Source organism: Vanellus vanellus, assembly GCF_965231255.1.
Source record: "Vanellus vanellus genome assembly, chromosome: 3".
NCBI lineage: Eukaryota > Metazoa > Chordata > Aves > Charadriiformes > Charadriidae > Vanellus > Vanellus vanellus.
The window spans coordinates 93,879,393-93,893,565 of record NC_138907.1 but is presented as its reverse complement, the minus strand read 5'-3'; the positions used below and the strand labels follow the sequence as shown (position 1 = coordinate 93,893,565).

General features: G+C 44.3%; 1 protein-coding gene across 1 annotated transcript in view; it reads right to left on the bottom strand.

Moving 5' to 3' along the window:
• COL12A1 (collagen type XII alpha 1 chain) overlaps window positions 1-10,079 on the bottom strand; it is a gene marked incomplete at its 5' end in the record, with an annotated part of 99,758 nt that extends 89,679 nt beyond the window's left edge. Inside the window, 3 exons of the mRNA XM_082480976.1 lie at window positions 635-778; window positions 1,535-1,651; window positions 10,007-10,079. Of these exons, the coding sequence (XP_082337102.1) occupies window positions 635-778; window positions 1,535-1,651; window positions 10,007-10,079 (334 nt within the window). The remainder of the gene's footprint in view (window positions 1-634; window positions 779-1,534; window positions 1,652-10,006) is intronic.
• Between the last annotated feature and the right edge of the window lie 4,094 nt (window positions 10,080-14,173).

The following is a 14,173-nucleotide window of genomic DNA, read 5'->3' as shown; positions in this document are numbered from 1 at the left end:
ATGAAATACCAGTATTACCGCTCTCTAACACATAGGGGAACTCATAGTAAGTAATTTTCCTGTGGTTGTTTGGGAAACCTGAGACACAAGACAAAATGCGTCATAGAAGATAGTCTGCTACACTTAACATTTTTATTTAATTAAATTTATTTTATGCTTTATTTAATTATTAAATATAAGTTATAAACATTTACATTCCATATTTTATTATGCATATAGATATAAAGTGTCATATTTCATTGTTTGATTAAGGTAGTTGGCTGTTCTTTTTTTTCTCCCCACACAAGAAGCCAGTCAGATTCATTTGTCACTGAGGTCAATGACAGTCTTAGCCTTGGCTTCAGCAGACACAGTTTACAAGTAGGTTTAGTTCAAAAGAGCCAGTGGCCTTCTGCAAAGAATTCTATGGGGTCGTCAGGCATGATATATCCATGTTAGTCTCCTCTTATCTGTTGCAAATTATCTCTGCTTTTACTAGGAATTACGTGTAATGGAAAAAGGCTGCTCAGACAGCTACATCTGATCCAAGTTTAGGTATGGGGCAATTTTGTTGAGGAACTGGAACAAAGCCAAGTTTTGTGAATGACAACTGAGTTATCTTACTCCGTTTTCTAATTGTATTACAGGTACTTACTTGTCAGTTGGCCAAAAACAGGTAGACTCTCCTCTCTTTCATCATATGAAGCTATTGATACAACATACTCTATATCAGGTATAAGATCTGATAAGACAGTTTGGGTAGTGCTAGGTGAAAGAGTAAATTCTTTAGTAGGCCCATCTGCAATAAATATATAAAACAGTTAATGCAGCCTTTAAATACAGTAATATCAATGACAAGTTGATCATTTAAAAAAAAATGCAACAGAGAATAATCTATCTATCTAAAATCCAATGATAATTTTAGAACAATACACTTTCTTTCTTCCTGAATTATGACTTTTGAAACGTGAAACTTCAAACTAACCTGTTTTCAATAGTGAACAAAATTTCTGAAGTGTTTAAGAAATTCCAGGAAATTTGAAACTTAACATAGACTATCATCTAATAAATCACGATCCAGTTCTGATTCAATTTCTCTTTTACACTGATTATCTCTCAAAGTGAAATAGAATAATGGGTGTCTTACACCATCATTATCAGGAAGTCATATGGCGTCACTGCATCATCGCCTGACACATGCTACATTTCCCCTGGGAGAAAGTCTTGAATGAAGTACAATACAATTCCCTAACTTTAAGGTAAAAGCATAGAAGAGGAGCAGAGTGATAATTCTGCCTTCTTTTTGGTCCTTGCAAAGGAAAGGCATCCAAAACTTATTACTTGCAGTTCCCAAAGGGGTAAATGCTATGGTAAGAAAAACTCGAACCTGGAACAATCCCTGCTCCTTCCTGTATGCTCTGTGCTGCTACCCAATCTCGATTACAAACTTCAGAAAGATGTTAATAGCTACTCTCACACTTAATTTAGATATAAGTGAAAACAAACCCAAGTTTTCAAAAAATTTAATGACATAACAAACTTTTACAGAACTCACCATTTGTTGGAACCACAGTTATCCTGTAACCCACTATTGCATCTGGTGGCCTTTTCCATGACATTTGAACATTATGTTCATCTATAATTGTAAAATTCAAGTCTGATGGTGGATTAACTGCAAAAGAATTATACCAGGTGGATGTTTAAAAGTTTGAACAAGTTTTGGCAAATGAATAAATAAAATAATGTTGAGCAAAGCTTACTAAAATTGTCTTTGCATAAATTTGTTTCCAACAAATATAAAGATATGTTGTTGGAAAAAGAGTAAAATAAAAGCTGACAAAATATGACAAAACATCAAAGAGTATATGCATTACAGAGGACAGCACAGAACATATGTTTCTTGAGTTGCCAAGACATTCAAGAATGGCCAGCAAAATCAAGCACAATAGAAAACACATTTGGATACATGTACAATGAAGTCACAGATAATCACCACATATGCAAACATTTCACATAACAATTAAAGGAATTTTTTTTTTTACATGCTGGGTGCAATCCGTACAAGCATGCCAAATCACAACCTGCTTACAATATCATGAGATCATTTAGGACATTGAGAACGCAGTACTCTTCTTAATTGGACATCAGAGAATTGATCAGCTTTTTAATATACTCTCTGCATAGTCATAATTCTTATCAATTTCACTGAATTGAGAAACTTGGCAGAGAAAAAAAAAAGATATTTAAAGAATACAGGAAAAGATTGTGCATTTAATGATCAGTAAAACAATTTCTGTTAGGGTCTAGATACGAATATACATGTAAAATGTATATCAGTAATAATGATATACTGATGTATCATTTTATTTCAAAATATGGACAGCTCCACCCCTTTGTTCCTAGAAGCCACTGAAGTGATATACTTTGCATGTGGCTGCAAAGGACTCAGGAACTAAGGGGATAATAAATGGGGTTAGCAATGGTTGCAATTTGCTGAAATATTTGAGCTGATGCAAAAGTTCACAAAAAATGATTCTATCTGTTTACACCAGACTACTGTACAATTTCAAAGGTGTAAACTATTGTTTTCATGTTCCCTTTGCAGCAGGTGTACCCATACTAGTAGTGGCATTTTAACATAAAATGCCAGTATGGTTCCAAACAACACAATGGTTAATTATGAAAAGACAACATCAAAGTATATTTATGGACATTTATTTTACAGAATTTATAGAAAACAGCAAAGAGGGCACCAGTGATCTGAACAAATGACTGCAAATAAAACTTGTAGGAGCTGATGACAGAAGTAATTGAACAGTACAGAAAGAAATAGTTTACATACGCTATTTTGCAGCATCATGCATATGTAAATGAAATGTTGATTATTATTTTTTTTAGCTTCCCATGATGGACAAAAGCCTCCATGTACAAGGTTCATTACACAAAGACGTTTCGTAAATATTTTATAATGATATTCTCTTTGTAAAATGTCATGCTTATTCATGCAGTATTTTACTGACTCACTGTCAGTGCATGGTAGGTGTATTATATATTATTATTTAAATAGGTGTACAAAGTAAGATTAGATTCAGCCATACTTTCCTTAACTACTTATGAGACCGTTTTGCAGGATTTTTTAATAGACAGATCTTTTGTTTCATGGAAGGTCTCCATCATATGTCAGATTTTGTTTCAGTTTTGAACACAAAGAGCGGATAAAGAAATAAATGCTAGAATGTATACTTATGAAAAAACATTGTCCAATTGCAATAAGTAGTACTAAGCTCAAAAAAACTGGCAACCAATTGTGTAGGCATTTTTTTTTTCCTCTTAATTTACTCTAATTTCCAACCATAGGATAATATGGCTTTGCAATACTGATATAATAGGTACGCTAGTATTGAAGTAAATGTTATTTTTCCTGTTGTCCATACACAGGCAGTGAGATTAGACCATTAACCTGCATGCACAGTTTATTCATCATTCAGTTTATGAGTATCACAATGCTAGAGACAGCAGGGTAGTTACTTAGTATCAAAATCATGCAACACGTGTTAATAGTAAAATACATTTAGGTGATAAGAATATCATTATAAAATATTGTTTCAGTAGCAATGGCTCAGGACAAATTTAATGCAAAGGCAGAGACAACTGACCTGAGCATGCTTTTTAAAAAAAATTCAGTACATGGAAAAAATAGCACCACCAACCTTGCAAGTAAATTGGCATGTTGCAGCAGAGACTTTAGGCTTTAACTGCTGAAGGACAGCAGCAGCCCAACTTGTTGATATCCAAATGACCGGATTCCAGATAAACTGAAAAAACTGACTGTGAGGAAAAGTCTTTAACATTTTAAAGGATTTTAATCCATTTTATGAAAATTCAGTTGTGGATCTTGGCAGGTAACAGGAATAGTACATCGAGACATAAGTGACGTATCCGTTCATCCAGGTGTTCGCAGCCTTTTAGAACAGCGTTGCAGGGGACCTCAGAAAGTCCCCTCGTCCATCCCACGGCCAAGACATGATCAGCCAGCCCATGTCATTTCTGACATGTTTGCTTAGATCATTCTTAAAGACCTCCACTGTTAGCAAGACTGCCAGCTTCCCACAGAAATTACTCCAATGTCTCACTCCCTTTATCATCATAAAGTTATTCCCAACACCTAACCCCAGTCTTCGTGGTCACACTTTAAATCCGTTCATTCTCAACCTGTGGGTGGCTTATCAAACTCAAGCACTGAATACTTCTCCCATTGAAATCCAAAAAGGAACCTCTCCTGAGTGAAAAAAAAAGCCAGTTTGGATCCAATGTCATCTAAATGTCTTCCAGATGGCCTGTGAGCTTTAGATACTCAAACAGAACCTCTGAAACATCCATGGACCTTCACATGCGTCAGGTTTCACCCATGTGAAACCAGCCGCGGGCTGAAGACAAAACCATGGTCATATGACTGAGAGCGGTAAGTCAATCTGAAGTACGACAAAATGTTTAGATGATATAAACCTCATTGCGATAATCAAACAGGGCAACTATTACACCACCTTATTGAAATTTCTCTTCCAGAAGGGAATTCACCAGTAAGAAAATAATACATTTGCAAAATGGAATCAGACCAGACTTCTAGGATCAAAATGCCCCTGGTTGTGGCGAGAGTTTGTCCCATTACACGGACAAACCTTAAAACTCCACTCTACATAGGCTTAAGTGTGGATGCAGCTTTACTCAAGCAAGCAGTCTTGATGTGGAGCTATTTGCGTAAGTGAAGTTACACATATGCTGACAGAGTAGTGACACTGCTGATCAGTCTGATCCCATACCCATCAAAATCCATGCCAAGCCTCTCACGGACTCGTCAAGGTACAGGATCATGATCATAATATGTAATGGTATTGTAGTATTGCCTTAATACAGTGATTCCACTGTTGATACACAGAAATATATGACTCCCCTATAGGTTTCCAGTGTAGTAAAAAACCATCTTGCTGTACAACAATAATGTTTACATAGTGTTAATTTCCACCACTCTTAGAACTATGATATAACTTCCTTGATCAAATATCCTACCTTATGCACCACAAAAGAAAAAAAAAAAAAAATCAGACATATTATACTTAATTCATTGCCACTCCTCGTGTCATATACATGTATAACAACAGTATATTTTCTGAAACAAAAAATATAGAACAAGGCATTTTTCTCATGTTATGTATGTCTTATACTAGCTTGTATTACTCAATAGGTAGTACAAACCTAGTATACAAAGTCTGCAGCTTTTTACAGATAACACAATGTGACTGCTAGAGGATCCCATGAACATCTTAACAAGAGAGAAGTAGAATATAATCAGAAGATCAAGCAATTTATATCTAGAACCAGACTTAAAAGTGATACAACTTGGAAGTAGCTGCCATCCACAATCCCTATGTGAAACAAAATCTGTAATTCCATCACTGGAGAAGACTCACTATAATTAGCATGTGAAATAACATGTTAGCCCATGTTAAAATAACATACAGGCCACGGAAGCTGAAGAATAAGCCCAGCCTTGCTCTTACTGAGATAAGCCCTGCTGAGGCTGGAAGCGGCCAAAACTCCCCATTTACTGTTTTCTTTATATATGGTGTGGATTTGACACAACTAACTGGATCACAAGCCCAGTCAAGCTCCTTTGAAGTCAGTGTTGCCATTGTGAATGGGAGAAAGACGAGCTATAGACTAGCAATGTAGTAAAGAGCAGCTTCTCAGCTTTGTTAGATATTCATTGCCAATCACAACACCGAAACATTGCCACCTGTATGTTTCCCTTTTTTATTTTATACATGTATATGAATTTCTTCAAAATACAAGATATATAGCTCATAACTGTATTTCGAAAAAAATGTAAATATATATACCTATACATATAAAGATGTATGTAACTAAACATAATTACTTATATATACGCACACTGCATGCATGAATATTTACCAAATTTTATGCATGCTTGTGCATATATATGTATGTGCATGTGTGTACTTACATACACACATACACTTTGCTTCTAATTAGCAGTAGGAAAACCAGGGAGTTACAATAACCTTCACATATATATGAATTTCAATTTCACACATCAATCTACATGGTTCTCCCTTTAGGAACTTGGAAATCAACAGCTAGTTTCTTGAAAGACAGAAATCAAACATCAAAAGGTAATAAAATAACGGTCCCACCAACCAGTTCCAAAGCTGAAGAGGTGGCTAACTGTAAAAGTTTCAGCTATCCCGGATCATGTCTAAAACATTCAATCAACGAAGATCAATGTACTCAACACAAGCTTTATTACATGAGAAACTTTCTAATCCTCTGTAACTGCTGTGCTGCAATTATTTGTCATTTACTCTATTGCATGTCCTGGAGAGACATTTTTCACCTGACAAACCTTTTTCTGCATGACACAAAGGTCCCACGCTTGGCTCCTTCCCTACCTCCAGCCTAGAAACCAGACGTTTTTAGGTCTGAACCAGTTCCTGAAATATTAAAAAGTCAGCACCTTCATATGCTCAGTGAGATCACATAGGACCAATTATTTCCTCATTCCTTTCCTGTGCCTTTGAAAATCCCTCTGTATTAGGAAACGCAACACATTACACAAGCCATGACATCCTCACAGCACTACCTGGAGATTATAATTTACAGGTTATTTGCATACTAATCTACTTGTCTTAACTATGACTGAAATAATGAAAAAAAAAATCCTTATTTTGCAAAAGGAAATAGATTGCCCCCTGACTCTTTGTGATCACAGATGGAAAAAATACTGTGAGAGAAAGAAATCTTGACAGGAGGACACACAGGGAATGCACCGGCGTATTTCAGTGCTGGACTAAAAAGGCAAGAAACAACTTAAACAGAGCATAAAGTGTAGCATTACACACAAGAGTTTTAAGCTGAGAGAGAGACGTCAGAAGGACTGCAAAATAAAACAAGAATTTCACCGTAAAAGAAAAAAGCAGAAATGCCGACCATGAAAACAGATTTGCTCCCTTGTCCAGGGTAAACAAACAACTTCCCCAGTGAAATGCCATGAATGCATTTAGACTATATGTTAGTTTTACCCCCTCTACTGCTACGGTGATTGTCCTAGAAACCTCTGTGGTGCTGAACCTCTGTAGAAAAGCTCTAACATCATTACTGCAGCTCACTCCCTTGCCAACAGCAACAGAGCACGGCTCTCACGAAGGACTCACAGAGCAGCTGTGATGCTGACGAAGAACCAGTTTCATCCTGGAAGATTTAGGAATCTATGACCAGCAGTATCAGATAAACAGCAGATCTACTCCCAGGGGAGACTGAAAAATGAAAGCTGAAGGAAGGCAGAAAAATAGAACTAAGCTTTTGCTTTCCCCTGCTTTCACTCCATCTTACCACCCCATATCAACAATCTTTACCGCATCAAATGGCCCTCTCCCTTATCCTCCTCTCACTTTTTCATCCCACCAAGTGTCTACCCACACCTCAGGAAAATAAAATTCTCTTCACTCTTGTGAACAACACAGGGAGAGCCAAAGGAACAAAACCAACCAAACAAACAAGCAAAAAAAAGAGAGGACTGACTGGTGGAGGGACAGCTTTGCCACAATGTGATCTGAAAGCTGGAAATATAGACTAAAGGACAGATATCCACAGGAGAAGGTCAGTTCAGCAGACAGGATTTAAGCTGTAATGATACCAGAACTAAAGTAAGATCCAACATGCAATTTACAAGATGATGCAAAATTGAAGCACAAAACTAAAACAGTGCAGGATGGCCGGTATAACACAAACAAAAAACACACTGCAAAAAGCTCTACGAAAGTAATTCCCACCAGAGCAAGTCTGAAGGTACTCCGAGCTTTGAACTTCCATTTTCAGCACCACTATTTCTCACTGCACTACCTACTCAAGACACTTTTCTGCTCTTACTTCAAAACCCTGGAGCTAGGAAAAGTTTCTCGCAGAAACCTGGCCACTGTAAACTAGTTATTTTATTTAATACACATTTCTGAATGCAGAGTAACGTAAGTCCTGTCCAGGAGTGCTCTACAACTCAAAAGATTAGGCTTTGTCCACTCTTTTGTTTAGCAATGGCACATACTTCAACATGAGTTCTGAACAAGCTTGGCCAGCTTGTCTGGGAATGCACCTAGTTTCACCGTTACAAAGTAACTGTGTGCTTCTCTAAATACATTTTTTTAGCTTTCATTAACAGTACTCAAGCTAAAACTGGTTTAGACCACACTATAGCTAAATAAAACACCTTTGCGTACATTTTGAAATAACCTACTCCATACATGTAATCAGTGGTGTGGGACAACAGCAACATCACTCCTGCTCCAAGCGAGCGAGCTCCTAAGATGGGGAAGAATGCACAAACACATCCACTCCCTTCCTCCATCAAAACTGTATGCTTTCTCTGGCACGGCGGTCCCCCATTTCAAATGCAACCCTGAAATGACTTCAAATGACCTTTTTCGGTTCCTCAGCCAACAACAACGCAGAGCAAGAGGGAGGCAGCAGGCTGATTCTCTCCTAGGGTGACCAGATGTTGCACTACTGGCAGAAATGTCATCTTTTTCCAGAAAGCCAGTGTACTTTACATCTGTGTGCCCCAAGCAAGCACCGTTGCTGGGGGGGCAAATACCCCATAGGCATCTTTGACACACCATGCTTTTAGTAGCCATCGGCCAAGGTGACCAGGTCCAGACACAAGAGCTTGCAAAAGGCCACAATCCGAGAAATTGTTTCCGTTTAATACAGAAAGAGAAGGAAGGGAATAAAAAAAAATACTGAATTAACAGACACTGGCTTCTGATTTTTTTCCAGTAAATCCAGGGGAGTTCACACACAGCAGTTCAGTTCACCCTATGATGGAGTCAGGTCCCAGAGGTCAGGTCAAGTCATTTCACTGCAGGACATTCAGCATCTCTATTTCCCCTGGCAGCCACTGCTGGCAGAAATATCGTTATCACGACCAAAGCCACACAGCTCACAGAGAGGGCAACAGGGGAGGTTGCCCCCACAATTGCTCTTAACCTGCCAGGGAGGCAAATGCACCAGGGCCAGGCCATTTTGAGCCACTCTGTGGCAAGTGTGGTGGCCCCGATGGCTCTCCCCAGGTCTTCATCCTTATAGCTGGAGGCAGGACACTGCCATGGGCTGACAAGGACCTCAACCTCCAGAGGCACTGGGCCAGGGCCCTGCAAGGAGGAGGAGGGGGAGAAGAAAGGCCTCATTGGGGGTGATGGCACCACATACATGCCAGAGCCTTGGGGGCCTGGCCCCCACAGCAAGGCCTGGCCCAGGTCCAGCAGTGCCTCATGGTGGCAGCAGCATCTCCCCAGGGGTATCCCCCAGGTCAGAGCCACCACGGAAGCTGAAGCATCCCTGAGGGAGGATCCAGCCACCCCAGGGCTGGGCTGGGGGTTGCCCAGCCGAGCCGGAGAGGCCAGTGTGCCGGCAGGCCGGCGGGGCGGAGGAGAGGGGTCCAGCCGGGACAAAACACACAGGCGCAGAGAGCCAGACTCTGTTGGAGCATTTTATTTCAAAGCTGTGGGTTGTTGGGTGGTGGGTTTTTCGTTTCCTCTCTCAACACAACTAAATGAGAATTTACAGCACAGACACCAGCCATTCTTGGTCTGTCAGTGGGGCAGCACCACAGGCCCCAGCCGTGCTGGGCTGCCTGCCGCCGGCAGCCATGGCAGCAGGCTCCTCAGGGCCCTGTGCCCGGGCGGCCATGCCAGCCGGCCGGTGTGTGTCCTGTCTGCGGGGTGGTGTGGACAGCACACCGGAGAGACAGAGAGAAGGAGCTACGGTCCGGCTGAGTAGCCGGGAGAAACAGAGCACAGAAGGAGCTGGGTAAGGAAGGAGAGGCGTTTCTCTGAAGGAGAGAAAGAGAGAAGGCGAAGTAGTTACACTCAAAAACGGAGAGGGAGAGAGCCGGTAGCTCAAGGCTGGTTGGGAGGTTAGATGGGCAGCGGGGGCAAGGGGACAGGGAGGGGAAGGTTACCTTCAGCCTCGATGGAGGAGAGGAGGGCGGCTGCACACAGAGCAGCGACTGCCGAGCACAGCGCTGTCTTCATTTCTGCCCTTTCAGATCACAACAACATGAATGGATCTGCAGTGGTGGGGAGGGGGAGGAAAAAAAAAAAAAAAAAAAAAACGGAGAAAGGAGAAGGAAATGATACGCGTGGATTAGAGGATTGTGTGGGTGTATTCATGAAACATAAAAAAGACGAACCGTGGATTTCACTTTGTTCCCTTATCCCCAGCCACCACCCACGGGACCAGGTTGAAACCTCTAGACTTGAAAGCCGTCCAAGATGATGGCAGATCTGCATGACTAACTGGAGAGTCTCGTCTCGCAATAATGTGCCTTTTGTTGCTGAACCCTTTCCAATCACAGTAAGCACACGCGGCTTTAACCTATTTGGGGTTAATTTGATCAGGGAAGCACGGTGAAGATCCGTGCCTCCGCACAGGCAGGAGCCAGGAGGGAGCTCCATGACTTCATCACTGAGTGTGATGATAGCTAATTCAGAGGTCAGTCCTGCCTTGGATCAACCAAATGTCTCTTTCAGCTGGGGATTTTATTCGGCTCCTTTTTCATAACTGTTGAAGCACTTAGTTAGCTGTGTTTTAGTGGTCTCAAGGCCGCTTGGAAACTGTAATAAAACTTTTTTTGAGGGGTTCTGCCTACAAATATGCTATTCTTCACTTCTTGAAGGTCTGAAATAGATTATACAGAAGTGTGTGTAACACACAACTGAAACCTGACACGTCTGTCTAGCCATGATGTTTCAACATCTGATAATTCATTTACACGTCCTGAGAGAAAATAGATTTAAAATACGCTGTAAAAAGCAGGCAAGCGAGTCTCACAGCCACTGCAGGTTGACTAGCAAAATAGGTGGGACTAGGCCAAGTTAGTGGTTTCTAATTGCAAGCAGCTACACCTTCCTAACTATATGCTCTAAATCACATCAAATTACTCCCAATTACTGCAGCAAAACTTCCAAATCATTTCCTTGTCTAAGTAAAGGCTAATATGAACAGTCCTCACCCCATACGCATGTAAGTGTTTCTAAAGTTTGGGGTTTTCTACCTCAGGAAGTAGGGGAGGGGGGATTTGTTTGAATAAAGTCATAAATGCATCATATATCATAATTAGCCCAGAGGAAAGAGAATTCCAAAAGCAATTAGGCAGCAGATTTTATCGGAAAGGTGCCAGAGCAAAACAAAAGAAAAATACATAAATCATCAGTCTGCAGAAACAGCTGAAGGGGAAAATAATATTCTTCTGCCATCTAGAGAACTAACCAGCAAGGCACATTTAGTGGGTAGATGCTATGGAGATCCAGGAATTTCCCAGTTACTGACACTGAACTTAACAAGCTTCTGCTGGGCAGCTGTATATACTCGCCTTAGCCAAATGCCTTTATTGCACATAAAAATACCAGGAGCTTGAAGAAAAACTAAGCAATGGTTTCAGTCCAATGATACCTCCAGTGGGTAAACAGAAGAGTAATACTGACCGTAACAAATCCCTGCCACTAACACAAGAAAGACCAAGGTTAGCATTAAATTGTCCTGAAAGCTCCAAAACCGTATTACTGCTCTGTGTGGGAAACGGCCTGTTCCTGAGTGCATCTACCACATTCTGCATTCTGCAGCAAGTTCAAGGATCACCTAAATTCCACATAAATAGACTTTTGTCCCAGAAACCTTGTGTGGGCTTGGAGTGCCATCTTTTGATCCTTTTCAAGAGCAACAGAAATTAATCATCACACAAAGGTATCTAGTTCACTACTGCTGCAGGTCTACCATTCCCGATACACTTTTTTTTTTTTTTTTCCATGAAACAAAATGTCTCAGCCAAAGCATTAATTTGCCCACCTAGAAACACTCTTTTTCCTTCTGGCAAACAGGCATGTGAAAGAAAGCCTGGAGGTACTGGAGGAAAGGTTTTCTTGCTGGCTCAGCAGAATTTGTCAGGGCTAAAGGTTTTCTCATTGATCTTTAGAGATCACTTTAAAAAAAAGCGGGCTTTCACCAGCGCCAGTCCAATCTCACGCTAATTCAATCTACAAAAGCTTAGCCAAAGCATTTCCAAACCGCGCAGGGCAGGACATTTACCACTTTCAAAGAGAAAAAAATCACCTAAACGAAAAAAAAAAAAAAAAAAAACAACCACAGAAAGAAAAAAAAAAAAGCACTACCTATCAAAGGGCATAAAAAACTGGAAACGGGAGAAAGCATCACCGGCAGCTGCACACACAAGGGAGGGAAGCCAGAGCTGCTGCCAAAGCCGCAGCGGTAGCCCGCCTGCAGGCGCGCTGGGCGCTGACACCGGGTTCCGCCTGCAGCCTCCGGCCGCAGGGAGGAACCCACCGCGGTCGGGACACCCCACCGCCGCCGGGACACCCCACCGCCGCCTCCCCCTGCACTTCTGCCCGGGCAGCCGGAGTCCTGCCGGGCTCCCCCGTACCTCCCCCGGGGCCAGACAGCCGGCAGCCCTCGGGGGGGCTCTCCGCTCCGCCACCCTCTCGGCCTCACTCACGCCGCCTGCAAGCCGGCTCGGACGTGCCCAACACGCACAGACAGACAACATGCTCTGTCCCCCTCCCTATGTCAGCCTTCAGCCCAGCGCTGCTAATCTCAGCCTGGGGTGCATCAGAAGGGGGTGCGCACCCGGTGCGTACGGACGGGCACGGGGGAGAAGGGGGTCGGCCGAGGGGAGGGCAGGAGGTCCCCGCTCCTGCGCGGGCACAGACCTTCAGCGGCGGCCGCAGGGTGCCGGGGTCGGTGGCGGGGCAGCTCCTCCGGCGGTGCCTGCAGCAAGCAGCCGCTAGCCGTCGGACCTGGATAAAGGGAGGAGGAGAAAGGATGAAGCTCCGGAGGCACCTTGTGGAGGGAGCAGCAAGTAGCAGCGGCGGCGAAGGAGGAGCAGAAGCAGCGGCAACAGCTGAGCGCAGAGGAGGCGCCTCGATTACTGTAGCTCCCGATGCGAGGGGTCCGTCTGGGAAGACTTGCCTTCTCCAAGTGGGAAGAGCCTCTTCTCAATCTGCTACTTAATAGAGGGCTGTTCCCAACTCTCAATTTACCCTCGTAAGCGGTTACGAAACTGCAGGGAAGGTGGACCGCTGCCACCGGGTGATATATGCGCTGCTCTGCTCCAGCAAGGAAGGGGATCCACTTCTGGAAACTGGCGCATACCTCCGCGCATTCCTGCGGCATGAGGCGGGCGGCCGCCGCGGCAGTGCGCCCGGGGGCAGGGGCCCGGCCCGCCGCCCCCTCCCTCCCCTCGGCTTCCCAAACGGGGGGGGAGGGAGAGGGGGATACGGGAGGGCAGTGGAAAAACCGGGTCCCCGGGCACGGCTTCGAGGGACGGCGGTGCGGAGGGTGTCCCCGCGCGAGGGTTTCCACGCAGTCGTCCCCGTCCGTCCCCCCCGCCCAAGCTGACGGCCCGCTCGCCCTCCCGGGGCCGGGGCTGGCCCCCGGTGCAGCCTCGCAGAGGGGCGCGGACAGCCGCGGTGCCGCGACCGGGAGCCTCGAGGGCAAAGAGAATACGGTCATTTTAACACAATTCAGGTGTGTCTGGCCTCCACCCTGTGTAGCCTACATACATTAAACCACCTCCCCCGTCACATGTGGGTTTTGCTTCGCGTACAAAGCGCCGCCGGCAGAGGGGACGGGGCGCGGCGCACGGTCCCCTGCCGCCTCCTCCCTCGCCCCCTGCGGGCAAACCCGCGTCCGTGGCCCCTGTCTGAAACCCTGTGCCTCCAAAAGAAACTGCACCTCCCAAAATCGGGCAGCCCGCTGGCGGCGAAAGGCCCCGCGTGGGTTTCCCGTCGCGAGTGTCCCAGCGTGCCTTGCCAGAGGGTGACACGGTGGGACGTATCGCCCCTTCCCTGCCCGGGGGAAGCAGGTAGTCCCCCCCCAGCCGGGGCCAGACTGGGCTTCCCGGGGCTGCCGCCGGCTCTGCGCCGCAGCGACGTATGCTCCCGCACCCGTGGGGAAGGGCAGCCCCGGTAACGTTCTCAGAACAGTCTCCTTCGGGCTAAAATACGGGATGTCAGCCGTCCCCGCGGAGCGGGTCCGCAAACTCGGGAGGGGGAAAGGGAACCGAGATCGTCGAGGAGCGGGGGCAAACATGGAGAGAGAAGGGCTGTGGGTG